Here is a 27,691-nt window from a genome sequence, read left to right as displayed (position 1 = left end):
GTGACGGGAGGCGGTGCAGGGGAGCGTGGCTGGGCTGCGGGTAACTGGGCGCTCGCTACTGCCAGGGCCACGCGTGCTGCCCGCGCCGTGTAATTTCCGGAGCCAGCCTTCTCCGGACAGGCCCGAGCTCTTCCCGTACACACGGATCCGTCACGCTACAGCTACTAGAGACAAGGAGCCGCTTCACTACCCAGCTCCCATTCCTGCCCTGAGGCCTCTCTCGCCTGGGCACTGCGGGAAGCAGGAGAGTGCGTGCTCCTGTCATTCAAGACTAACATCAGGTATATGCCCAGGCCCTCCGTCTGGCCTTTCCTACCTTTCAGCTGCTTCGCTTCAATCTTCATAACGTTCTTCAAACATGAGGGGTTTTAAACATATAAATGTGATTTACGAAAAAACATTAAAGACGGTTATGATGGTTTATTTAGCTGGAGCTAGAAATAGTCCTCGCATTGTATTTCATGTTGTGGATTTTGTAAGAAAGGATAGTAGCTAGTAGTTAACATTTGCCCACAATTTTGTATTAGCCATTTAGACATTACACTTGCAAACTGCCAAATGGATAATACGTAGTTAGATTGTAAGCTCTTTGGGGCAGGGTCTGCCCTTTTGTTATATGTGTGTACAGTGCCTAGCACAAGCTGGGCCCTGATCCTACCATCCAAGTTAATCATCGTCACCTACATATTAATATCATATTGACAGATTATATGCTTTGGTCTCCGGTATTTTATGTGAACTGTTTTTATGGTATAGTCCAAATTAAAAACAATCCAGAATTATGCTAAACCGTTTGTTATTATTTAAATATTCTTGACTATAACATCCCAGTATGGTGTCAATTGTTTAATCCCATATTCATCTTAATCTGTTGTATTGTCTCAGACTTCAGTTTATATACAGAAGACCAAATTCCTGCTCACGTCTGGATTTATGCCCCCAAATAAACACAAGTTTATTATGCTCCTGTGGCTATTTTGAACTAAATTTTGGCTGCCCTGCACAGAAATCCATGCAGATTAGACCTGCCAGAGGCAAACAGAGGGTCTGTCGTGTCTCTCAAGGCCAGGGGGGCTGCACTAAAACACAGAATATGTTCACCAACTATTAAACCGCTTCCCGGCATAATGTGCAGAGAGTCAGCCTGCTGGTTTTAGGGAAGCCAAGACAAGGATGCATCCTAAGGTAGCCCTCTTGTGTGTATGTGCCCATAATAATAGTGGTAATAATGTGTTTGTGATAACAATAATAAACTCTATCTTAATAAGCAGGAATGTAGGTAACTACCACATTTGTGACCTTAGAAATCCTTGGCTTCAGAATTTGAAATGGTGACTAAACTAGGCGATTCCCATTTAGTATGAAGCATGTGCATTCACAGAGGGGAGAAGTTCACCCCAGTGAAGGTGGGGCAGGACTAGGCCTAGGTGCAATTTAAATTGCAATTATGACATCAGTACAGAGTTTAAGTGAGTTTTATGCAATGCATAGGCCTTGTGCAATCCCACTGCCTACGGGTGAATTGTATCCAATATGAGTGTATTGAGTGTTTATTATATCTATTTCTGCTTTCAAAATATTGACAGAAGTCAGATGCTGATAAAACAAGCATGTACAGCATATTCATTCAAGAGTACCAATTGCTGCAGATTATTTTGCAGTACTGCTCCCATTGAAGCCAGTGGCAAAACTGCTATTAACTTCAAAGGGACCTGGATCTGGCCCATACCGAAAGCACATTTCTTGCTTAGTTATTTGCTATTTTATTTACCCATTTGTAGCAGCATCAGGCAGTGACATTTCTTGGATTCATGGGCACCGAGACTAAAAGACAATATGAAGTATCTCAGGAACAGCGTGTTAGCACCAATCTATCAAGTTAAAAGAGAAGAGCACTCTAGTGTAGTCATTTACACCTGTGTAAAATGCTGCCAGACTGGTTTGGTAGGGTTTTTTTACATTCATTTTTCCCCAGGTGTAAATAGCTACACAAATTATAAAGCTTTTGAGAATCAGGTGCCTTTGTGTGTAAGGGGTCTGATTTTGTCCCCATTACAGCTAGTGGCAAACCCTGCATTAGTATTATTATTTGTACTCCAATGGCACACACAAGGTGCTGTCCACACACACAGTTCCTCCCTCAAAAAGTTTACAGCCTAGTTTATAGCCCAATCACCCCATAGATGGAGCCCTGCGTTAGTGCAAAGACACACTGAAGGTAGTGGGTATACCTGCAGGGACCATCTTGCAGAATCAGGGCCTAAGAAACCCATTCTACACTCCAGGTCTCAGTAATGTCAATGGGAGTATGAGCCTGCAAAACACAAGGGGAGGCAATTCCCTCCACAAATAAATACATACAAATCCCTGTGATGTCAGTAGGAGTCATACATGTGTTATCTACAGGCAAGACTGCATCCAGAATAACAGAATTGTTCCATTAAAGAGGTAAATTCATAAATCACAAGTAGTCATGTTTATTGCTTGGCTGTAGAGTTAGGGATTTTTGTTTTTACATTGGTTTTCATGCTAACAATTCAGTCATTTTTATCATTTAAAGCATCCACAATATTTTAAAATACTTAAATTATTTATATTACTGTTTTACATAGCCAGCAGTTTTGGACGTGGTAAAACCAAATATAAATGTGGTTATACCCTGAAAAGACATCACTTTAAATATGTTACCTTAGCATTTTGTTTCCTATATTTGCATTATATAATATAGATAGAATTCCCCCGTCACAGAATAACACTAGAATTATTAAATCTAGATACTAGCAGAAATTTAATAGGTCTGATGTTTCCTATTGAAATTTGTAATACAGATTTAAGATTTGAAGTAATACTCATTACATCTTTTGATTATAATTTGAAAATATAAAAATTCAATACTTTTAGCAAAAAATATCTTAACACTAACCATTACTACATAAGCAGACAAAACAGATCCCCACTTATCACTTGTTTAAACTGAATAGATTCTTCTCTAAAAACATGAGGTTCCAAAAGATTATTTTAAAGTGTAATTTAAGAAGTCAAGTTAATTTTTATCAAAAATATGGTCTGACTGTCCTAAATGTAAAAGAAAAAAACATTATAAAAGTAATTTTGTGCTAGTAAAAAGAGTACCAACCAAAAAAAAAAGTCATCCAGATTTGATTTTAAAAGGAAAAAAATATTTAAAATTAGTTCTCTCTCTTAATATAGCATATTTTAAGCTGTTCATTATGTATGTGGCCCATATGGTCTATTAGGGTGAAATTCACCATTGTGCAGAGGGCCAGCATGAACATTTGCAATATTTAAGTATCAATTACACCATGTTTTTAGGAATTCAGGGATGAAATCCTAGCTATATTCAAATCAATGGGAGTTTTGCCATTGACTTCAATATGGCCATGATTTTATCCCATAATTCCAGTGAATATACAGATATTTACAGCTACATTCCTCTATCACCTGGAGTAGTGAAGGTTCAATTCTTAGCATGCTAAAAAGTCTGCCCTGCCTTTCACAGATTTCCTACTAAAATTGATAATATCCTTTTAATTTATTTATTTCATCTACAGATTTTAATTTCTAAGAGTGAGCAGAAACTACCCCATGGTGGCTAAGATCAAACGTCCACGATGCTTGAACACTCACAAAACTGGAGAGTTCACTACTGCTTCATGTTGCCAGTTCCACATGACTCTGCTTCCCACACCAGCAGAATGCTATTTGGAGGATAACAGATTTCTTTTTCATTACAGGATCTTTGAAGACACCTATGAGCTAAAGACTAAGACTTAGGGCCTCATCCTGCCAAAAATATATCCCTCAATTCCCATTGGCCTCAATGGGAGTTCAGGGTGCTCAGTGCCCCTCAGGATCAGACCCTACAGAAGAGAATTGGGATGTATCGCCATGCATCTTGAAAGGTCAATGATGAGAATGAGTAATCAAAGGGACTTTTATTTTCCATATAAACTGATACTAGACAGTGGCTATTTAAGAACTGGGCTTCATCACCTTTGTAAGACTATTGTGGATACTGAAATACCATTTCAAAATGCTGTTAGACACAGGTCTACATTCTCCCCAGCTGAAGTAGAGAGGTGTAAACTGCAGCTCCCTGCACCACCAAGGCTTGCCATGATCTTGGTGGGATTCATTCCCCAGGCAGAGGGCAGGTGGTGTTACCAATACTGCCCTCCCTCAAATGCTACTCCAGGGACAGCAGGTAAAATCATGGCCCCATTAAAGGCAATGGCAAAATTCCCATTGACTTCAGTGGAGTCAGGATTTCATTCAGCAGCTTTATGTTCCAAAAGAGGCTGCCACCCAGTGGGGATCTTCAGAATCAGCACATCTCCAATCACATCAATTCCCAGATCAGTACTTTTCCCCTTCTGCGGGGAAGGCCTGTACCACTGCAACTTTCTCCTGGTGAACTTCGAGGTACTGAAGGCCCTGGGCCAAGATTGGTCATAAACCAACCTCTTACTAGTGGAGGTTAGGAGGAAAACTTTCCCTGGGGGTAGTTTCCTGCACCTTTTTCTGAAGTAGCTGGCCCTAGCCACTGGCACAGACAGGATATTGGACTAGACAGGCCTCTGTTCTGATCCAATATGGTGATTTCTGTATTGGTACACCAGCTTCTCAAGGATGAATGCAGCCCATTTCTTTCCTGATTGGTTTATGGAGTGGGGAGGATCGGAGGGGTCACAAACATTTTGTAAGGGCAAAGGGTGTTAAGTAGGGAAACATGCAAGTTAAAGTAACTATCCCCACTAGGCATTCATTTTTCTGTTATTAGAGAGGAGGTTTCTTTGTATAAAACAGGACAAAAAAACAGAGCTGCTGAGTGCAAAGTGCTGATGATTATTGGCCGAGTTAGATGCCCAGTTGCTTGCCCATCTTGTTGAGGGCATCGCTGACAATGTCCAATTCGTGACGCAGCTCATTCACCACACTAGCGATGCTCTTGGTGTCTTTCAGGATCTGTATGCTTTGCGTATATGGGTTGTACTTTACTCCAAACGGGCGCTTGATTGTTTTTGCAAACTCTCTGTTCAAACAAAAAAGAGAGGCAGCATTTCAAATTAAATCAACAAAAGCCAAATGTGTCCCTGAGCCAGTCACTCTTTGTCTAAGGGAGCTTGGCATGAATTCCACAAGGAAGTCAGCATCAGTAATTCATTAGCTAAACCACTTTTTCTTCTTCATAATTCCTAGCTTATATGTAATGTTTTTTATCAGTAGATTTAAAAGCACTTTACAAAGGAAGTCTGCTTTCTTATCCCCATTTTACAGATGGGGAAACTGAGGCACACAGCAGAGAAGTGACTTGTGCACAGTCATCCAGAAGATCAATGGCAGAGCCAGAATTTGCACTCAAGTCTCCAGAGTCCCAATCCAGCACCCTATCTAGTGGACAACACCTTTGCATAGGCTTTGGTAATGTGGACCAAATTGCCTAAGCACTTGCTAAAAATAGATCTTCGATAACTCATTTACTTTGTCTCTGCTATATGCCACAGGAGAAAGTTATGGGCTGCTTTCTGCACTGATATTACTGTTTACTACATTGGTTCAGAGTAATTCCATTGAAGTTAATGGCATGACACGTACATAAAACCAGTGTAAGTGAGATCAGAATCACATCCTTTGACATCAACTGATTTACACTAGTGTAACTGAAAGCAGCATTTCACCTGCTGTTTAGAGCAGATATTTCTTTCATCATGAGCCAAGAGTTTAAATCATTAATGTGTTTCTTTTATAGGATCCTCCTTCTCACATTGACAAGTCAACTCACCCTCATTGTCTGGGGCAAGAGCAGCCAAAGTTAAAAACCTGCAGCAGATGCAGCTGATTGGAATGGGTCAGTGCATACATCTGCCTTTGACTCTCAGCTCACATAGACATACCTGCACTAGCTCTGCTCAAGCTAGCAACTATAGACAGCAGTGGATCTGCGGCAGCACAGGCAGCTACTCGGGCTAGCCGCCCTGAGTACAGTCCCACCCTGCTCCCAGGTACATGCTCGGGTAGCTAGCCCAAGCCACCCGCCATGCCATCACAGATGCACTGCTATTTTTAGGCACTAGCTCAAGCAGAGCTAGCGTGGGTACATGTACACAAACTGGGACTCAGACTTCCCAGCTCATACGTAGAGGTATACAGTCTGAGCATGTTACACCTGTGCTCCGCACTATATTAATTACCCCATCTGTTTCTATGTCTAGTTCAAGCTGTTGTTTTTAATCTGTTAACACCTATGTGGTTTGGGACTTAGCTACTTTAGAAACCATTTCTTTTCTCGTGTGCCACTGTGCAAAATTCTCCTTTGTGCACAGAGCCAACAGAAGCCTTATGCACATCTTATGCCCCCCTCAAAATGGAACTCAAGGAGTGCTTTGGCCTTGTCTGTCCCTCTACACAGGGGAGAATTCCACCCCATTGTGAGAGCTGAGATCAGCAGAGATGCTTTTGCTGGCAGGGCCAGGATGGTGCACCCATTCTCAATGGAGGCTCCCTGACAGTGAAACTTAGTCCATCAGACCTCAGGTCAGTTTGCCTTCATAGCATGGTGCAAAACTCATCTTTATGGCCCTACCTTTGCCAGATGGCTCTAAACCAAAGCTCTGTCTTTTATTTTTCTCTTTCTCAGATTTCTTTCCCATTAGATGGATAGGTAACAGGGACGGGGTTAACATTGCTGCCCTTTGTGGGCATTTATAGACTGATGTTTTCTGTTATGTGTGATGTGCTCAGATACCACATCAATTGACATAATAAAATAACAATAAAATACTTATAATAATACAGGGGAGAGAGAGGAAATACTGAACAGCAGCTTTCCAACCAAGTGGGAGCTAAAAATAGAGCATGATAATAAAAATTAAAGGAAATTTTTGCTGGCACACACACATCAGAATAAACCTGGCTTAGGTAATAACTGAGATTAAACAGACTGCACCTCATCTTTTCCTTTGCTTCTTCAAAACTTTCAGAAACGAAGTAGACTTCCTGGAAAGTTGTGATGATGCATTCTTGCTTGCAGGTCACCTTAGGATCAAAGGACTTGACTTTGGCATTGCCAGAGAGAGCATGCTGGATAATAGACAAAGCAATGAAGCAAAGATATTAACATTAGCACATGTCAGAGTAGTATCAGCACCACAAGAGCACACAGGAAAAAACAGAGGATAGAAACAGTGTGTTGAAGAGGACAAAATGATGCCATATATGAAATCTCTGTAGCACATCATCTTTTAAGAGTTGTGTCTGCAGATTGGTACCAGCTAACCCTTAGGAAACTGGCTATCCTTAAAGAGCCAAATTCTGCCCCCCTTACTTACAGTGAGCAGTATCTTGTAATGTGAGCACGTCAACATACTTGAACTCTGAAGCCAATATGATTGCACATGTAGCAGGAGGCTACTCAATGAGAACAATAATATCAGAATCTGGTCTGACAAGCAGAGCTTTATGCTAAAAACACATCTATTTAGGGCTTGATTCTAAGAAATGCAGGGCACCGTCAACTCCATCTAAAACCACTTGGGAGCAACAGAGCTCAGCACACACCAAAAGACACAATTTCCAATTATTAGTTCTATTTTTTTTCGCTTAACCAGAATCATCCCTAGAGGTCTCTGGGAGCCAGATTTTTAAAGGTATTTAGGTGCCAAACTCCCACTGAAATCAATACCTTTAAATATATTTAAAAATCTAGCTCTAGGAGCTTCCAGAATAAATGCTACCCAAAGATATGCTGCTTCAGTTCACAGTTTCTAAATGGGCCATTGGCCATAGCTACTCAGTCCACCCAATATTTTGAAACAACTACCACAAAAATCAGGTGAGAACAAAGAAAGAGGGCAAATAAAGGGAGGATGTTTTCCTCTTCTCACCTTGAGCTCACTGATGGAAGAAAGTAAACCAGCCCCATAGACTCGTAGCTGTCCCTCTTGCTTACATAAACCAAATTCCACGGTGAAGAAGTAGCACTGATACAGAAGAAAAACAAAAAAGAATTAAAATGGAGTTGGGGGAAACTGTCTTCAACACAAATGCAACTAATGGTGCAGCAGATTTTGTAAGTCAAGCAAACTAGACCAAGGGTTATCAAGCTGGGTGTAACAACCCCCTAATAGGGTCTTGAGCAAATGTCAGAGGGTCACAATTACCCTGCTTTTCCCATTTTGCTAAGTGGAAAGGGGCCCAGAATGAGAAAGGTTAGGAACCACTGAGCTGGACAGTTCTGCCAAGTAAGTTTACTGCTACTATTCCACACCCTAGGCTCATCTTTATCACAGAGACTTTTGATCTCAACAGAAGCACTGAGTTCTAGTCCTGCCACACAAATGCACTGAACCATCCAGTTGAAATTGTTATGAGGCAGCTTAACAGAAGCACTGGAAGTGATTGAATTTTTTTAAAACTGATAAATAATGAGATCAGCCACAGGGTCATGAACAAGAGTCAAGCTCCCTTCTGTTTTCTCTTTAGTTCTGTTGTCTGAAGGACTTTATGATGTTTATTTCAGTTTGCTGGCCTTGGAGATTTGTGTAGGTATATTTGGGGGAGGGGAGAGTTCAGAAGTGCTTAGCAGTATTGGTTTGATTCTGCTCCTATAGAAGGCAATGGGAGCAAAGATAGGACAGCGTTGAGTGCTTTTGAAAATCCCTCCCATTGTTTCTGTTTATTATAATTCTTTTTTCCCCCCTCTTAAAATTTATTTCTTTCAAAACATCCAGAAGACTTTGGACATGGGACACCCACAATATATATATATATATATATATATATAATTTGTTGAGGGAAAAACCCTCTCACTACTAAATTGTAAAAATACACAATCAATTGCATCCTATGATAACTATGAAAGGTTTCAGAGTAGCAGCCGTGTTAGTCTGTATCCGCAAAAAGAAGAACAGGAGGACTTGTGGCACCTTAGAGACTAACAAATTTATTAGAGCATAAGCTTTCGTGGACTAGTGGGCTGTAGTCCACGAAAGCTTATGCTCTAATAAATTTGTTAGTCTCTAAGGTGCCACAAGTCCTCCTGTTCTTCTTTCTATGATAACTATATTTCCTTTGGGTTAATTCTAAAGGATAAAGAAACAGATTATTGTGGGAATTCATCCCAGAGGTAAAAGGGCTTGAATTTAGAAGAAACAGACCATTGGTTCTCAATCTGGAAGTTATGATTCCCAGAGACTCTTACTTTATGGCTAGATTGAGAATATCATTCACCTCCTATCACTTCTGTTCTATCATGGAGTTACAGAACAGAAAAAGTTTAGAACCAGTGAAACAGACAATATAGTGAATGATTTGCTTCTGCTGATACTGAATGATAAATCTCCCAATTACTTCAGTGGGAGCGGGATCAGCCCTGTAAAATGCTGAGAGCAATGCAAGTGGGATTATCACCGCCACAGATTGAGACACTCACTGTTGCCAGTTTTTGAACAGCCTCATCTGATGCCCCAAGCGATGCCAGGCCAATTTCCTGGGAGAACTGAGCAAAACTGGGTTCAGCCAAGAGTGGGACATGACCCAGGAGTTCATGACAGGTATCGCTGAAAAAGAAACAAAGCAGAAGCCGTGAGATGATGCTCTTTCTTGCTGAGGGTGTGAAAAAGCAGCACCATCCAACGAATACAATTGTCTCAGAAGAAAACTCTTTGTAACACTGAAAAATGATTTAATATCAAAACAACAGAAAAACATTTCTCTTATTAGAGTGCATCATATTAACTCTACAGAAAATACTTAGATCCAAATTTTCAAATCTGGATGCCCAAAGTTAAGCTCCTAAACCCATATTTAGGAGCCTAGGGTGAGATTTTCAAAATTGCTTAGTGTTGGCCTAACTCTGCTTCCATTTAAGTCAGTGAGAGTTTTCTGGGCACTTTTGAAAATCCCATCCCTAAGAAAGAGTTGCCTGATTTTCAGAAGTGCTGTGCATCCAAAAATCTCAATGAAGTCAGTGAGAGATGCAGGCACTCAGTATCTTTGAAAATCAGGCCATTCTTACCCAGATGCCTGAATATGGATGTAGAAGCCTAACTTCAGGCACCCAGGTTTCAACACTTTGTCTATAAACTACAGTTTTGTGCACATATTTGACTTCTCCCCAGAAATAAAATAACTTACGGCTCTGGGGTGTAGAGAGGGTCCGAGCTGTGCCTAACATACTGAGTGCAGTGAAAAACTCTGAATGCTAAGCCTGCCAAGAAATCTCTGGGTGACAAATATCCAGCAACTGGACGGATGGTGAAACCTGTCCGCTCTGAAAAGCAATAGATAAATCATAGGTCAATGTGATGTAGAATTTTATAATGTTCAAAGCTGTGTTTCTCCTCTTACTTCTAGATTAAATACCACAGCATGGCTTTGCTCAAGGACAAGGAGGAAAACTAGAGATGAGCTATGATCAAAATTCCCACATTTGAAATTACCAAGATATTGCCAACATACTTCTGACTTTGTGTGTTTTCTACTGTTTTTTTCCCCTAGACCCTAGCACAATGCCTAACCATCTCATTCACATACTCCAGCAGTCACATTAGTGCTGGCCTTGCCCACAGATTTCACAATTATATAAAACTATAATACAACATATATAAAAATGGGGGGGAGAGGGAAAGATATAATAAAGGACCATAAGGGAGAGGGGTGAAAGTGTCAAAAGGGTTGCTGTTTGCCTTTATGGTTTACTCGCATATTATTCATGATTTGGTTAGCAATGCTTTGCAGTCCATGTCAGTATAGCATGTTGTCTCATCGTGTAATGATTCCTTTCTCTTTCTCCTTTGATTCATTGTATTGTGTTCAGAATTACAGAGCACTCACTTTCATAGATTCAAACCTTTTAAGGCCAGAAAGAACCATTATGATCATCTAATCTGAGCTCCTGGACAACACAGACCATAGAATTTCTCCAAAGGATTCCTGCATCAAGTCCGTAACTTCTGACTGAGCTAGAGACATCCAGTCTCGATTTAAGGACTTCATGTGATGGGAAATCCACCACCTCTCCCTTTTGGAGAAAAATCTCTCTAAGAAGAGATCCTATTTTAAAACTGGGCTCTGTGCTTTTCAAATGTACAGCATGCAGGTCATACACACCATGTGATCCCCACACAAAACTTCCACTGACAGCAGTGGCTGTATACAGTCCTTTTATTTTTAAAGTATTATGTGGCACAGGAACAAGATAATACTTATGGTATTGTTTTAGTCACAAAAAAGTACATACTGGGCATAAGAGGTTCCTTAAAATGCATGCAATAGAAAAATGTAATATTAATCTCTATAATGCTACACGATTTTTGTCTGCCTTCCCACAATGTACATGTGCACCCCTGCCCCATATTGATTGGATTATAGTACTTGCTGAAGTCACAATCTAGTAGCTAAATACTGCTTATAATTTGTAGTGCCAATATGAAGAGAGAGAGAGAGAGCATGCCACCCTCTAGTGGCTGTGATTTACAGAGGAAAGAGGGGCAGGTTTTTAGAGGTTTATAGATGCCTAAAGATGCAGATAGGCATCAAGGGGGATTTTCAAAAGCACCTAGGTGTTTAACTCCCATTGGTATAGCAGAGAAATTAGCACATTACCTTTCAGGAAGCACGATACATCTTCCAGCTGGGGGATATTGTCTTCTCGGTACCCACAGTATTTGGTGAGTAAGGGTAAGTTTTTAAGGTACTCTCTGCAGGCATGAGTTGGGTAGAGCTTGTTGAGCTCTCTGAATACAGTGCCCCAAGTCTTGATCTCCTCCTCAGTGAATTCAATCTTGGGGATTGGGTCACCGCTATAATGAAAGGAGAAAGAAAGGATGTCATGGCTCAGAATGGATAGCTCTAGAAATGGATGACGCATTTACCTAGTACTGTTATTATTTAACATTTATGTTGCTGTACAATCCAGTCAGGATCAGGGCTCCGTTGCATTAGATAATTTACAAATACACAGGAAGATGTGGTCTCTGCTCTGAAGAGCTTACACTCTACAGGTTTGATCCAACTCCCACTGTAATCAATCAATGGGAATCTTTCCACTGACATCAGTGGAATTGGCTCAGGGACTCAGGCCCCCATCTTGCAAAGAGTTCCATAAGTGTTTAACATTGGGAGTAAAAAGTTCAACCCTTGCATAAGTCTTTTCAGGATCAGGACCTAAGAATGTTAATTTTTTCCTCAATCTGTGTATAACTAGTCTGCATTACCTTATCAATTTCTTTAAAGGAAAGGAAAGATAATGAGCTCAGTTAACAGCATGATAAATCTAGGCATCTAAATGTTCATTTGCCATGTGAAAATCATGCTTCTCTAGAAAAACCCTGAGTATCTGTCAAAATGTATTAAACCTAGCCTATCACCTCACATTAGCCTTCTGGATCTTGATTAAACTGGACTATTGTGAGGACTTGAGTCAAAACCCATAGAAGTTAATCCGAATGCTGTGTCATGATTCTACCAGTAGTGATTTCAGGGCCTGACAAACAAACATGATAGAAATTAATCTCCCAAAGATAACTGTATCAACATAATAATACTGCAGACTATTGGATTTATGCTGTGTTTGCTGATTCCATTAGTGTATGCTGCTGTGATTACAGGTTTATAACATTTCTGTGTCATTCCCAGTGGAGGGGGTTGACATCTAAACCCAGGTAGGGAACAACAACATGAAAAGTATGCTCAGAGCCAAATTATAGCACTTAGTCATGATTGTATCTGACTCAAGGAGAGCCCACTGTGGGGTCCTAAATACCACAAGGCCCTTTTCAGTTTAATTTCACTGTGCACTTCTAAACCACTGTAGCTAATGCCCTATTATGAACCAGAAACTGCACTATTTTGAACCAGAAACTAGAATAATGATTATTTTCTTGCTTCATTTATAGTTATCAGTCAGCAGGCTAGATTCTGACCTCAATGTCTTTGCACCACTCCAGTGGCACAAAGGTGATAGAGATCTGCCCTAATAGGGTAATCATGAAGCTGGTATAGCCAGCCGTACAACATGTGTTCCCCACTCTCTCAGTTACAGAGTGTGTTCCTACGCAAGGTGGAGGAGTGACCACGAGTAAGAGAGGATTGAGCCAGAAAGCACTGCAGTCCAGTTATTCCCAGCTGGTGTAGCCATCACACTGGGATCACTGTACCTGGAATAATTAGCTAGCAACCTTTACATTATAGTTTGATCCTCAGACCAATCAGAGATCCTGGGAGTAGTAAGGTGGCTTCGATCAACCTTTCTATTCCTCCCACCCTGGTTCCTATACCAAACACAGCTCAGCTAGGCCTGGAGATCTGGCCTGGTGAATGTGAACTACACTTATTTTATCCATCTCATTACTCCAAAGCAAGAGACTTGTTTTGCAAGGAGTCATACTTACTGTTTGTAGTTCATAGCTAAGTCTGCAAAATACTTTCGCCTCTTACGATAGACATTGTCTTTGAAACCCTATGTGTGGAGAAAAAGTAATACACATTTCCATCTCTGTAATAAATAAGCTTATTAACAAAGAAAACACTATTGTAAAAGCATGTCTTGGGAAAATAAATGGTCAAAATAGGAGCCTGTTAGTTGTTGTTAGTCTATGAAATAAATAAATCCCCCAATTTAAAATGGAGATCAGCAACTTCAGGCACATAACTCTTGATGTAAGTATATTCTGTAGGTAAGGATTCCTTTTTCAAAGCTTTACTTACACTAAACTGGTTATTTAATTGATTGCTCTGAATATTAGAAATTATAGCCAGTTCAATTTGTTTTCTTTATTTGTGGGGGTGAGGGAAACTACTGTGTCATTACTTTAGGGGAAAAATAAATCTAGTTAAAAACAGCATTCCTTTTGTCTGTGAGTATGCTGGACCTAACCCTGCAGTTGCTACACAGGCAAGACTCCCTTTAAAGCTTGCAGAACTGAGGTCAATGAGAGCAATGCCTGAATAAGGACACCAGGAATAAGTCCCAGAGTTACACTGTCAAAACCACAAAGCCACTCTTATAGGGCAAAAATCGATCTGTCTTCACTCATTGTTACAATAGCAGGGAAGCTACTTACTGGATGGTCGGCATCCAATTCAGACCCATACATCAGAACACGGTTCGCGCATTTATCCAAATCTGAGATCTTCTTAGGAAACCACGGTGTATTCTCCATGTCTAAGGAATGCATAAAATCCACAAAGTTATTAATAAAGTCCAGTGGGTTAAAAGAGGAAATGCCTGTTTCAAGTTTAGCTATGGCAGCTACAAGTGAAACCAAGAGGCAATGAAGAGGATGAGGGAGTCCTTTGCCTATCTGGCACCAGCACAACATCTAACACTTCCTCCTGTGTCATTAAAACACTCTGCTTAAAGAACATTAAGTCATAAAAAATAGGGGGAGGAAACGGTTAACTAAGGACCTGGAGCTTAAATGGTTTTTCTGTAGCTGTTATTATTTGTATTATACTAGCACCCTCCAGGCTCCTGCTGAGATCAGAGTCTGATTGTGTTATGTGCTGTACGAACACATAGTAAGAGACAGTCCCTGTCCTACAGAGTTTTAGAAGAGACAGACAAAGGGTGGAAAGGGAAACAGAGGCAGTGAAGTGGAAGTGATTTGCGCAAGCTCACACAGCCGGGTGTGAATAGCACCCAGGCCTCCCATGTCACAGTGTAGAACTCTGACCACTGAACCACACTGCCTCCCTAATAAGGAGAAAGAAGTGCTCTTGTCAATGTGAACAGCTTTTCTGACTGAGTCTGGGGTTCTCAGCTACAGTAGCCCTGCAGCCTTAAAGGGACATGTCATTTTTTATTACAGACTTGGCTTTGCTTAGCCCAAGAAAGCCTTTGTTCCCCTGTCAGCTGGGCTATGTTCAACCCCTGCCCCTATACAAAGCCAGAGTAAATGGGTGTTGTCCAGGGAAGCTACAAGTCTTATTCTTCATTGCCCTGTACCTTGTGTAGTAATTTACAACTGAGCAAAGACTATGGGTCTGATACACCGGTTGCCCTGAACTTCACTCAATCATTTCAACCAGTGCAACGTGAGTACAAAATAGGTGAAAAGCACCATCAAATCAGAATGGCAGCATTTTACACCCACCTATGCAGAGCGGTAGAGAATCAGGCCCTATGTGAGGGAGTTACACAGGACCTCCTTGCTGTGGCCATCACTCCACTTCCTGGGTCAGAACAGTTTGTACAAACCCATACGTGGAAGGCTGTCATGACCACTGCATCTTTGTAGTCCTGGACCCACCGGCCACCTTCCTGAATCATCACACACACCCTCAGTCAAAGTGCTGGCCTATGGAGAGCTCAGCAGTGGCAGGGTTGCAGGTCACCCAATCTGCAGCTTCCCAAACCCTATGTAAGGAAACTGCAGCAGTTCTGCTACAATGAGGACACTCTGTAACCTGCACTCTGGGGTGGATATCACCTCCCTTGAATGTTGGAACCAGAAAATAGAAAGACTCTTTCATTGATATTTTAAAGCATTTTTCCTGGTTTATATGAGACCAGCACTAATCCAGGCTCACTATCCTGATGTGGGAAAGGAAGTCAGAAGGAAACAAGAGGAGCATCCTCTGGAGCAAGAAGGGGTTCATAAGGTGGGTATCTCTGCTTGGGAGGAAGAGCACCAGAGAGAATCTCTACACAGGGGACAGAACATGGAACCATCTCCACTGGGGGAGCACAAGATGGATCTCTACAGAGTGTGAAGTGTAGGAATGGATAACTTGCACTGGCTGAAGTGATGGACCATATCCTGAGCGGATGTGAATAACATAGCCCCATTGATTTCAATGAAGGTATGCCAACTCACCATCTGAGCATCTCATCTTATAGCATTCAATGGAACATACTTTTTGTTTTACCCCATTTCTTTGTTCTACTAGTTCCCAGATACCTGACATAAAAGGATTGAAAACTAACTCATTAGAAAGTAGCACAATATCCTCTTCCCTTTGTGCAGTTTTGCTAGAACATCCCTCCCTACTTACCATCTTCCTGCACAGTGACATTATCTGTGGGGTTCACGGATACAATATTGACGTGGGATTTCAGTAGGTTGAAGATCTCATTCAGTTGTTCCATGTTACTATCGCAGTCCACAAAGATCTCAAACTCTGAATTTCTTCGCCTTGACTTTCGGGACTCGATGTGCATCAGATTTACATGTTTCTCCTATTTATAAGAAAAAGTGTTTTAAGCCAGGTTGATTAGATAACCTGCACTGCTTGCCAAGCCAATATTTTACTGCTTAACATTATCTCTGTGAAGTCTCTTTAGGTAAACAGACCTATTAATAGCAGCTTGCTTATTAAAAAAAAGATAAGGAATGGTTGTTTAAAAAATAATTCCCATATCATAGAAAATGAAAGAAAGGTGCTTTTATTTCCTCAATTTTAATTTAGAAGTATAGTAGAAATGTCTTCCTCTTCTTGTATTAATCCCATCAAATGGGGTCCTCTCTCTCTATCACCCCACATGTTAAAATGTCTTCCTTCCTTTTCCTTCTTTCCAGCCAACCACTCCTTCTTCAGTCAGCCTCTCTTCCTTTTTCCTTCAGCCTTGATCTGTTGGATTCTCTTCCCCAGGTAGTTGTCAGGACTTTGCTTTACATGACCAAATTGTCTGAGCCTGCACTCCCTCATTTTTTCATTTATGGGTGTTACTTCGAGCATGTCTCTAACATACACATTCCTCACATGGTCTTTCTTGCTTACACCATTCATCCATTTCCACATTCCCATTTCTGTGGAACAGATCATTTGCTCATGTTTCTTCTTTGGCGCCCAGTGCCATACATTAAAACTGGATGGACCACTGTTTTTATATACTTCCCCTTTTAATCTTATTAGTATCGTCCTGTCACATACTACACCACTTATCTCTCTCCATTTGAGGTAAGCGTTTATTATCCTAGCTCTAATTTTGTCAGCCATTTCCCCATTTTCCTGGATTCTGGATCCTAAATACTTGAAATTTTGTGTTTTCCATATTGTCTGCCCATCTAGTTTCAATGATAATTCTTCAGTGTTCACATTATTGAAATTCCATACCATAGACTCTGTTTTTCCTCTGGTTATTTTGAGCCCATGTCTCTCTAACACATCCTTCCATTTATCAAGTTCCTCTTCTAGACTATCTTTCTTCTCACTGAGTCGAATAATATCATCTGCAAACAATGTGCACCAAGGTGCCTCCTTCTGTATGTTCTTTGTAAGGGTATCCAGGATAAGGATAAACAAGAAAGAGCTCAGTGCTGATCCCTGATGCACTCCCACCACCTTAACCGATAGTTTGTCTGTTTCACCACTAGAAGTTCTGACTATTGACGTTGCATGTATATACATGGCTTGAACACGCTGCACATAAAGTTCTGGTATCATTTTCTCCCTCATATACCACCAGATGACTTCTCTTGGAACTTGGTCAAAAGCCTTTTCCAGAACAATGAACACCATGTGAATATATTTCCTTTTCTCTCTAAATTTATCCACTAGCTGTCTCAGTGCAAAAACTATAACTACTGTTGAACTTCCAGACATGAAGCCATATTGATTTGTGCTCATATCTACTTCACTTCTTAGTCTCTTATTGATGACTCTCTCCATGATTCCATTGTTTGACTCACCAGATCTATACTGCTATAATTTATAAATATAGTAAAAAATATTTTATTTAAAAATTTTAAGCACAGAGAGGCATAATAAAGTGGACCAAATCCCATAGTCCTTATTCTAGCAAACCTACCACTGGCTAATGAAAGTGTAAAATCTGCAGGTTAATTAGCTAGCATAGTTGATTAGCAGTTGAGTCACTATAAATCACTGTCTGCCAATCAAGTCAATAAATGTTTGTTAGTCTTAAAAATAAAAAGAGATGTTAAAATGGTAATTTTCCAATAGTATCTTTAACTTCTGTTTTATCTGAAAGAATATTCCTTAGCAATATGTTTCATAAAATGAATGAATAGGACTCTCTTAGCAGTAATATTATGCAAGGACACATTGGAGTGCAGTATTAACCCACTTACTCCCCAATGGCTCAGTGTGCTGTATAGACAGTATGCTCAAAGCCTGGGGTATCTCATCTTGTCAATGGTAATGCAACTTCTTCCATTGATAAAGGAATGACATTGGTGATCCGGAAAAGAGTTAATCCAGTCTTCCTTCATATGTAAGATAGTTGTCACAAAGAGGAGCATACTCAGGGGAAAACATAGCAAGTAGTACCAATAGGCTGAATCCACAAAGTTCAAAGCTGGACTTCCCAACCTTTGAAACATTGCAAATGTGGGGTTTTGATTCATCCCATCATAGAAATGGGGAGCTGCAGTATAGTTGAGATCCGGAGTACTCTGATCAGGGGGGTTATTATTTTGGATCCATCCCTTCTAAAAGGCCAAGGGTACTGATCCTTCTCCTATTAAAGGCAAAACTCCTCTGGACTTCAGTGGGAGCAGGAGAAGGGGCCAAGTTTTTGAGGGATTTCAGCGCAGCCTCTAATTTTGCAGGCACAATTTTGCATTCACAATTAATTATGGATCTTTTCTTACTATGGGAAATAAATTATGCTGGGTGCCAAAATGACTCTTACATTCAGAAAACCTTCTGTAGAAATGTGAGGACTACATACCTGAAAGAGTTTTAGCGCTTTTACAAGTCCTCCAACTTCATTCTTTAAGGAAAAAATAACAGCTGCTCTACCTCTTTCAGCTGAATTGTCTTTGTTCTCTTTATTGTCTTCAATCATTGTGTAATTTGACTTATTTAACTAAAAGCAAATAAGAAAATATAGATTTGTTGAATGAGAAATAGGTTGAAAAGACTCCTGTACAGTTTATATGCTACCGCTCTCAGTGCAATAATATCACATTTTGATGGATCAATTGCAAAAATAAAGTGCCATTCAAATCATTATATACATTAACATGCATACAGATAGGAACATGTACAAGTGTTTACAAAACTGGGGCTTAATATGGGAGGGGGCATTTTACATCAATGTGAACCCTTTGGGGAGGTCTTTGGTAGTTCTTCAGCAGGATGCACTGCATATATTTAATAAAAGTATAGTTTATAATTAAATATAAATGATTTGCAGAAGTAATAAGCGTTAGCATGAGTCTTCAATAGAATACTTCTAGGGGTTAAGTACAAACTTGAAAAGCCTCATCCAAAACCCATTTGAGGCAACAAATGGAAGGACTCTCATTGACTTCAATAGGAGCTGCATTAAGTCCTAATACCCTAGCACTGGGAGTTCCTCTCCATTCTGCATCTCTGAGTCAGAATTGCTGTTTGGACATAAGCCACTACTATTATAGAGGAACCAGACAAAAACCTAAAGGAACCAGAAAAATATGTTGAATAAAACTCCTTAACTAGAAACTTAGGTATAATCTGATCAATAAAGCCATATAATTTCTTCTCAGAGTTCTTTGCTATATGCTTTAAAATAACTATCGTAATCATGCTCTAAAAATGCTCCAACATGTAAGTTTCAGAACGATCTCTGATCAGTTTAGTCTCTGACAAATTTTATGTATAAAGCTTTCAGATAGATCAATTGGTATGACATTTTGATCTTCAAATGTCTTTATTCCCCCTCTGCCTTCTTCCCCCATCCCATTTGTAGCTCCCACTTTACCCCATATCCCTTTCTATGATGGTTCATTAAGGAATGTTGTGCATTAAGTGATGGTACATTAAGAATTAAGCAGGTTGCTTGAAGTAGCAAAATATTTGACATTTTGCTGAAAACAAGACGAGAATGTTTATTCCAAGATGGATTAAAAACGATCCAGGAACAGACACCACCCTCTAGACAGAAAACAAGCTCAGATGACCTACAAATAGCATCCCATTATCACTTCTGGCAAAGTAAACTTTTTTATGGATGGATCATCTCTATTTGACATATGTTAGACTTGGCCCCGCTAATTTTGGCACACATTGCTTCAAGTTGACTTCCTCATCTGCACACAGATGGCCTTTCCAAATGATAAGATTAGGCAAATTGGAATGAATGACTCTAGTAGAATCAGGATTTATGCTAGGCCACAAGCAGAAGGGTGGGATTGGATCAGGGCAAAGCCGTTAGGATTTGTTTTTCCCAAAGAGTGAGTACTGAAAAAGAACAGAAGCAGGTACATATATTTAGAGAAGATAGAGTTCTAGGTTACCGAGAAAGTAATGGGTACTCCATCAGAGAAAGCCAAGCTGCATATGAGCAGAAAACAATTAACTGGGTTACTTTTCATAATTATATGCATTAGTTTGGAGCATGCAGGTGTTCTCCCCTTTGGTAGGGCCTGATTCAAAGCCCACTGAACTCAATGGGCGCCACTAAAGATTTTTTACTATATGACGAATGTTGATTTTGGATAATGGTGTAGACTTCATCACTCAGGCCTTGTCTACATCTAAAATGTTGCTCAATCTAGCTGCATCATTCAGGGCTGTGAAGAATTCCACACCCTGTGCGATATAGTTACGTTGACCTAACCCTCACTATAGACACCACTATGTCAATGGAAGAATTGCTACAGCCTCTTGAGGGTGTGGATTCACTACAGTGATGGAAAAAAACCTTTCATCTCTGTAGTAAGTGTCTACACTACAGCACTACAGCAGTGTAGCTGCAGTTGTGCCGCAGTAGCACTTGTCGTGTAGACATACCCATAGTCTGATTCAACATAATACTCAAGAATGTGTATTCAAGTCACTGGGGCTTAAGCACATGCTTAGGTCCTTTGCTGAAACTGGACCATACAGTCTAATCCTCTGAAGGCAATGGCACTCTTTCAATTAACTTCAGTGAGATTTGGATCAGATCCATAAAGGGACCTGTTCAAGTTATGGTGTTTGAGGAGTAGTGTCATATATTGTACAGATAGGAAAATTTAATAACTTTTCACACACATTAACATGGTATTCTCAAACACAGAGGCCCACATTTCTATTTTCAGATCACATCCTTCTCCAGGAACACTGCAGTTGAAGTTAAAAGTGAAGGCTACACAGAGTGGGACGTCATTGTCTGAGAGCAAAAGCTCTCAGAGAGCAAAATCATTTTATACAGTGTAATGCACTACCTTATTCTGAAATTTGACATAGTTTCAAATGATATTGTAAGATGTGCAACTGACCACAAACTGTAAATATTACAAATGAACACTAATACTTTCTCTTTTCATATTGACCGAGTTAAAACAATGTCATATTTAGGATCAACTTATGTAGCATACAAAGCACAATATGACAGGGACATAGAAAGCATAGGAAAAGAATGTATTGTACTGTAATGGGTAGTTTCTAAAGAGCGTCTCCATCTTGCAAAACTGGGGGGGGGGGGAAGAAGAGGAGAGAAACTGAAATACTAAAAATTCACAGATCTCTAGAATACAGATTCTTCTATATGCATATGTTTGCATGATGAAAAAGACAGTAGTGACCATTGGTTTCCAATAATAATGTTATACAGAATGAACAAAAAGCAGGATGGCAAAGGAGGTCTGAATAAATGCAGCCACCATTTTGCTGCAACCCCAGGACAGAAACAAAATGGTAGCATAGAAGAGAATAGCTATTCTACACCACATTCCAGTTCTTCCTTGCACCTCCTATTCACCTCTGCCTGGCCAGTCACTTTTCTTTTCCTCTTAGCATCTGTGCACTCCTTTGGAGGGAATGGGATGTGAGAGAAAGCTAATTTTTTTTTTTACAGTAACACTTAGGTTAAATATAAAATGTTCAGTTTTCAGAGCAGAAAGTAAAAACCTGTATAACCCTCCAGCCATGTAATTCAATCAGGAATGGAGGGGGGGAAAGGACCTCACAATAAATATCCACAAAACCCAAAGAAAGTCCTCCAGTGAAGACTAGATTGGACATTCCTTGTACTTCTACGGTAAAAAAACAAAACAAAAAAGTCAGAACAAATATCTTTAAAAATATAATTTGTCAAGCCTTTTTACACCTCATTAAGAGGCAAAAGAAAGTAGAAACCCCAATTTAAAAAAAATTCATATGCAGGTGGTCACCTTTGTGAATTACGGGCCCAATTCTGCAAGGTGCTGAGCACCTCCTGTGATATGATGAGTGACCTCAGCTCCCATTAAAGTCAACTCAACGGGAGGTCTGTTGAAGACACTCAGCACCTTGCAAAATTGGATCACAATTCTAGATAAAACTAGCAGACCACATGGGGCCTGATCCTGTTCTGTTGCCTTTGGCATCAGCAGAGCAGGATGGGGCCTTGTGTTATAAGAATATTCCTGTTAATAAGTACAAACCATAACCAATCTCCTCATGAATTCTTGATAAAATATAGTAACATAGTTGCAAAAATTGATTTTAATAGTTTATCATTTAAATAGAATACATATTTAAAAAATGTTTCTGTTTTCTCTACCTGCCAATCTCTAAACAGAAAACTACTTCTCTATAATATGAACCAGAAGGTAAGAAAAAAGCATTTTGAAAATGTAAATGGTACTTTTCCCCCAATTCATTGTTATTTTCTTTATCTAATAATGTAACAATAGTGATCTATTAAACAATTAGCCTTTGATAGGACTTAAATCTCAGTGAAAATGCACACTCAACATCCATCCAGCTATCTGAGAATTTTATACTGCTGCCCATCAGAGTAGTATCTGAGTGCCTTCTATGTAAAATAAAAAATAATAATAAAGTCCCCGCTAGACTTCATTGAATCTCCGGCACTTCTCCCTTTTCAGGTAAAACACCTTCCTGGGGTAGGGTTTTTGTCTTATTAATTTATTTTTGGGGTGTGAGACTATGGTGTAAATAGGTCTATAATTTAGAAGAATATATTTAACCACCTTTTAAAGCTTTTAACTGTACAGCTAGCTGAAATGATGAGAAAAAAACCCTGTCAAAAGAGAATAGTGAATGTAAATTACTGCTGATTTAGTTGCCTATTGCGCCTTAGAATCTGTGTGGCTTTGAGCAGGTTTAAGCTCTCTTTAAACATACATCTTATGGAAAAATAAGATTCATACTTGACTACCATGTAAACTGGGAACATTAGAGGGGGACAGTTCTGTCCCCATTTAAGTCGATGAGCCTTTTGCTATTGAGTGCAATATGAGTACATGATCCAGCCCAGTTGTATTTTTCATATCATAATACTATCACTAACATAAGTAAAATGAAGGGTCTGGCAGCATTTCCATTATAAAGCCATGTTTGGGGGGCCTACAGTAATTTAGGCAGACAAATTTACTTGAGAATAAAACTTGATGGGCAATTAATGTTTTAATCTTCCCCTCAAATAGTATTGATTTGCAAGTTACTTCCTCAATTTCCTTTAAATATGTTTGTTATTAAATAGGCATTAAGGAATGTTCTTTTGGGTGACCATTATTGGATGCAACCTGATAGGGAAGTTATTGGACCCTCGCTTAAAATCTTCATGTGACTAAATTCTGGAAAACAAAATATCATCGCTGGACAACTTCTGCAATACAATTCATATTCTGTTTACTTTGGCTTCCTGAAATATCTGATGGACATGGTAAAGCTATTGTTTCTGATAGTAATGGAATAAAGTTTCAACCTTATTTGAATACTGAACAGCACTCTGAATACTGGATAATACTCTTAAGGGCAATCAAACGCTGCCCAGATAACTGTCTGTTTCATCGGCTATGCTCTGACATATTAGAATAGATGCACATTTTAAAACAAGTTACTCTTGTTTAGGGTTTTTTCCCCCTTTCTTCTTCCCCTCCTGGAACAGATAATTCATTCTGTCTCTCTGTCTCTCTCTCTCTCTCTGATAACAATGAACCAAAAGTAACTTCTATGCTACCTGTATTTCATTTGCTCATGTTTCTGAATTTTACTTGCTTAGCTAAATGATTTCCTTCCTATTCAGACACAAGCACAATTTGCAATAACAGGTCCTGTTCCAATCTCAGGTAAAGTACACTAGCATAAATCTGGAGTAACTCCACTGACATCAGTGGAGTTACTGAGGATTTACACTGGTATATCTGAGATCAGAATCTAGACCAAAAATTCCAGAATTCCAGATTCCTCTTTCTAAAACTGAAAATACCCTGAGAGCAATGGCAGAGCTGCTGGCAAACAAGAATATGGAGTGGGGGGTTACGATGTTTTCAGCAGTCTTAACATCAGAAGAGTAATCCCAATTTAATCCAGTGGTCCCTAGCCACTTCGTGTAATTCACAGGCCCATAGAGTTTCTCAGTGGGGCTGAAAAGGGCTCAGCGAAATCCATCTTAATCTTGTAGGTGACTGTGCAGATAGCACGGGACACCGGCACTGCTAAGATTAAATGGGGAGTTATTAAATACCCCTAGGGTGTTTGTCTTAATCCCATTAGGAAGTAAAACGTCAGCAGGTCGTTTATTCCAAACAACTGAAAATCAGGCTCAAGAATTCATTGGCTCCATGTTATACCCATGGGAAGACATCTCTAAACCCTAATGAAATGGCTGTGAAACTGACTGGGGTGCAAACAGGCCTTTTATCTTTATGAATCCCAAGACAAAGTACTACCCTTCCCCTTATGCTTTCCATGCATGAACTCTGAATCTGAGGCTCTTGCAGCCCCAGAGGGGGCCACAGCAGGTGGCAGGGGAACAGGCTCAGGTTAGACTTTATGGCTAGACCGCAGTGGTGCCCCAAAACTTTCCTCTGGTGTAACAAAACAGGTTGAAAACTGCTGCTTTAAACTAATGCATCTTGTCTGGCTTTAGATAGACTTGCCCACCTCATGCCAAATGATGACTAGGGTGTGGGATACGGCTGATCCTGTCCCTTGTGTGGTAGAGAAAGGGGCTTGGGGCAGCAAAAAACTTATAGCTGGCCCTGTGCTGAACTAACATGGAGCCTCTGCCTTTCCTAATCTGCTCCAGATCTCAAGGAAGGGGTGTTCAAACTACTTACATCAAGGGCAGGTTCAGCAGAGGTAAATCTCCTATTACCTCCTAAGCCAGTCCTCCCAGTGCTGGCTCCAATAAGTCCCCAATGCACTCTTAAGACTGACAGCCCAGCTCACCTTTTGCTCATGGTAGTTTCAAACATCAGGGGACATATGTTGTATTTTAGTATCATGAGAACATAGGTGCTAGAAATAGAGGTGCTAGGGGTGTTTCATCACCCTCTGGCTTGAAGTGGTTTCCATCATACACAGGGTTTATAGCTTTATTCAATGGCTCTCAGCACCCCCACTATACAAATTGTTCCAGCACCCCTGCATGAGAGTATTTCCAGATCCTTTCTACCTGGCACTGTCCCCTGGTGCACAGTGCTAACACAGGGTAATCTGTCTCTGAGCCTCCGGTTGGGGACTGGGGAGGTGGGTGGAAATGTATTAAATTGCTGGGAGGGAGATATTCCTTAGGGGTCTCTCTGCTGCTGCTGATCTCACCCTCCCCTCCCCCATCCACTCTCCCCCCAGAGAGAATTCTTGCCCTTTTCCTAATGGGATAGATTCTGTTCCCCCCGCCTGCCTTGTGACTGTACTGCAAAAAGATAGCTTGATTGCCTAGCTCAGTGGCTCTCAACCTTTCCAGACTACTGTACCCCCTCCAGGAGTCTGATTTGTCTTCTGTATCCCCAAGTTTCACCTCACTTAAAAACTACCTGCTTACAAAATCAGACATAAAAATATGAAAGTGTCAGAGCACGCTAGTACTGAAAATTGTTTACGTTCTCATTCCTACCATATAATTCTAAGATAAATCAATTGGAATATAAATATTGTATTTACATATCAGTGTATAGTACATAGAGCAGTATGAACAAGCCATTGTCTGTATGAAATTTTAGTTTGTACTGACTTCACTAGTGCTTTTTATGTAGCCTGTTATAAAACTAGGTAAATATCTAGATGAGTTGATGTACCCCCTGGAAGACCTCTGCATACCCCCAGGGGTACCTGTACCCTTGGTTGAGAACCACTGGTCTAGCTGACCTGCATTAGATCTCGCCTGTCCCTTTGAGAGCTGAGTTTTACAAGTTGCCCAGAAAACAGGAGAGAGAAAACACTGACATTTCCAGCAGGGGGCAAAGCAGAAGATCTCACTAGAGGTTACCGAACAACAAACATCTTCCCGATGCAGTTAGGATAATTTGGGGATATTTAATACGCCACGAGAGTCAGCTAAGCGGTCGCCAAACGCCACTGGGCTCTGCTCTCCCAACGAGCTGAGACCAGTCTGAACCCACCAGCCTGGAGCTGCTGGGTTGGGGAGCGGGGTGTCAGCGCTGATCCCCTTGTGCCGCGCAAACTGCCCACCCGCGGGGGGGGGGAAGCCTCGCCCCCCCCCCAGGCCGCCCGTACCTCGTTATTCAGCTGGTTCTCCTCGAAGCTGGAGTTCATGGAGTCGAAGGACCGTCCCCTGCGGGCTCCCTCCATTCGGCCGGAGAACATGGTGCTGGAGGAGCGACTCTGGGGCGTGCAGCTGGGGATCCTGGCTCCGGGTTTGTCAGCAGCGCTCGGCGGCTCCCGGGCTATTTATGGGGGGCGAATGGGGGGGGGGCAGGAAGAGCCTTTCCTAATCTCCTGCCAAAGCAAATGGAAAAAGGGGCGCGTCACGGCCACTCCAGTCCCGGGCCGGCAGCCGCGGGGCAGGCGGGCGGTGGTGCCTCCCCCCCCCACCAGGGCCCACTGGAGAGGCGCTCCCCGAGGAGTGGATCCGCCCCTGGCGAGGCGTCACTCCCACGCCCCGCGGGGCCATTTGCAGATGCACCAGGTGCGGCGGCTGGCTGGGCTCGGGGCTACAGCCCTGGGGAAAGTGACTCACCGGCGGCACAATGAGACCCGGGACTGTTTGATCCTGGCCCTTTCAAAGGAGAGCTGTGCATGGCGTGGGCTGGGGGGAAGTCACTGGCAAAGGGAGGCCCGGGCCTGCTGATCCTGGGGTCAGGATTGTACCAGCCAGCCAGGCAGCTCATCTAGACAGTCCTGAACTGGGAACCACCTCGAGTTTACATTGGTCCTGCACCCTGCTGAAAACCCAGCAGAAAGAGAACTGGGATTTGGGAGACTTCTCTTCCTTAAACAAAAAACTGCCGAGCGATCTCTCATGTTTAAATCGTACTTTAAAAATAAAATTTTTCTCCTAGAAATGGGCTGACAGCTAAGCGCGTTATCCCAACTCCAGGCAAACCTCAAGATCCCAACAATAAAACAAGCTGTTCAGGAAGTGAGGGGATGGGGTTCATTTCTCTTCTCCAGGGCCAGAAACACACCAAGGTGAGCTAGCGTCAAGGTCTGTCCTACTCAGACAGAGCAGGAGACCGCTCAGCCTAGAAGAAATGACAACCAGCAGCAGACAGAAACACTCAATGGTGGTTTCGCTATAAACACAGACGCGGTTCCCCTCCGCGCCCATCCCACCCCAAGTAGGCAAAGTGAATTACAATCCCAGCAATTTGAAATTAACAGTAGTAACAGAGCTTCTAATTTCCTTCTAATAATATAGGGCCAGCTTCTCCTCAGCAAAGGTAAATCTCCTATTATCTCCTAAGCCAGCCCTCCCAGTGCTAGCTCCAGTAAGTCCCCACGGCGCTGTTAAATCTCACAGAAGTCAATCGAACCCTATGTTTTCGAAGAAGCTTTTTTTCTTTATTGTGATTTCTGCCTAGCCTAAAGATTTCCTAGATGA

General features: G+C 41.2%; 1 protein-coding gene and 1 long non-coding RNA gene across 3 annotated transcripts; one reads left to right on the top strand and one right to left on the bottom strand.

Annotated features, from left to right (window-relative positions):
• Positions 1 to 5: 5 nt before the first annotated feature.
• On the top strand, positions 6 to 13,862 carry LOC122174541 (uncharacterized). Of its 2 annotated transcripts, XR_010600493.1 has the most exons (4): positions 55 to 281; positions 3,756 to 3,923; positions 5,299 to 5,442; positions 10,375 to 13,862. It is a non-coding gene; the product is annotated as an uncharacterized LOC122174541 (long non-coding RNA). The 2 variants fall into 2 exon arrangements; XR_006176538.2 differs by lacking the exon at positions 10,375 to 13,862 and having other exon boundaries at positions 6 to 281; positions 5,299 to 6,974.
• TPH1 (tryptophan hydroxylase 1) lies at positions 2,462 to 26,693 on the bottom strand. Its single transcript, XM_005308683.5, has 11 exons — positions 26,365 to 26,693; positions 18,659 to 18,796; positions 16,018 to 16,201; positions 14,085 to 14,185; positions 13,413 to 13,480; positions 11,626 to 11,822; positions 10,156 to 10,291; positions 9,452 to 9,578; positions 7,905 to 8,000; positions 6,968 to 7,101; positions 2,462 to 5,053 (listed from the first exon to the last, which is right to left on the bottom strand). The coding sequence occupies exons 1-11, from the start codon at positions 26,452 to 26,454 to the stop codon at positions 4,879 to 4,881; spliced, it is 1,446 nt and encodes a 481-aa protein (XP_005308740.2). The 5' UTR covers positions 26,455 to 26,693; the 3' UTR covers positions 2,462 to 4,878.
• Positions 26,694 to 27,691: the final 998 nt, after the last annotated feature.

Source organism: Chrysemys picta, chromosome 4 (genome assembly GCF_011386835.1).
Source record: "Chrysemys picta bellii isolate R12L10 chromosome 4, ASM1138683v2, whole genome shotgun sequence".
NCBI classification, from domain to species: domain Eukaryota; kingdom Metazoa; phylum Chordata; order Testudines; family Emydidae; genus Chrysemys; species Chrysemys picta.
This window is presented reverse-complemented; position numbering and strand designations above follow the sequence as displayed.

Bases quoted from the DNA above. Each gene is read 5' to 3' on its own strand.
- TPH1 (XM_005308683.5), bottom strand. From the start codon at position 26,454: ATGTTCTCCGGCCGAATGGAGGGAGCCCGCAGGGGACGGTCCTTCGAC. The intron at 16,202-18,658 runs GTATGTAGTCCT...TCTTATAAATAG, and splicing joins AAGCGCTAAAACTCTTTCAG to GAGAAACATGTAAATCTGAT. The intron at 10,292-11,625 runs GTAATGTGCTAA...ATTGCTTTTCAG, and splicing joins TGTATCGTGCTTCCTGAAAG to AGCGGACAGGTTTCACCATC.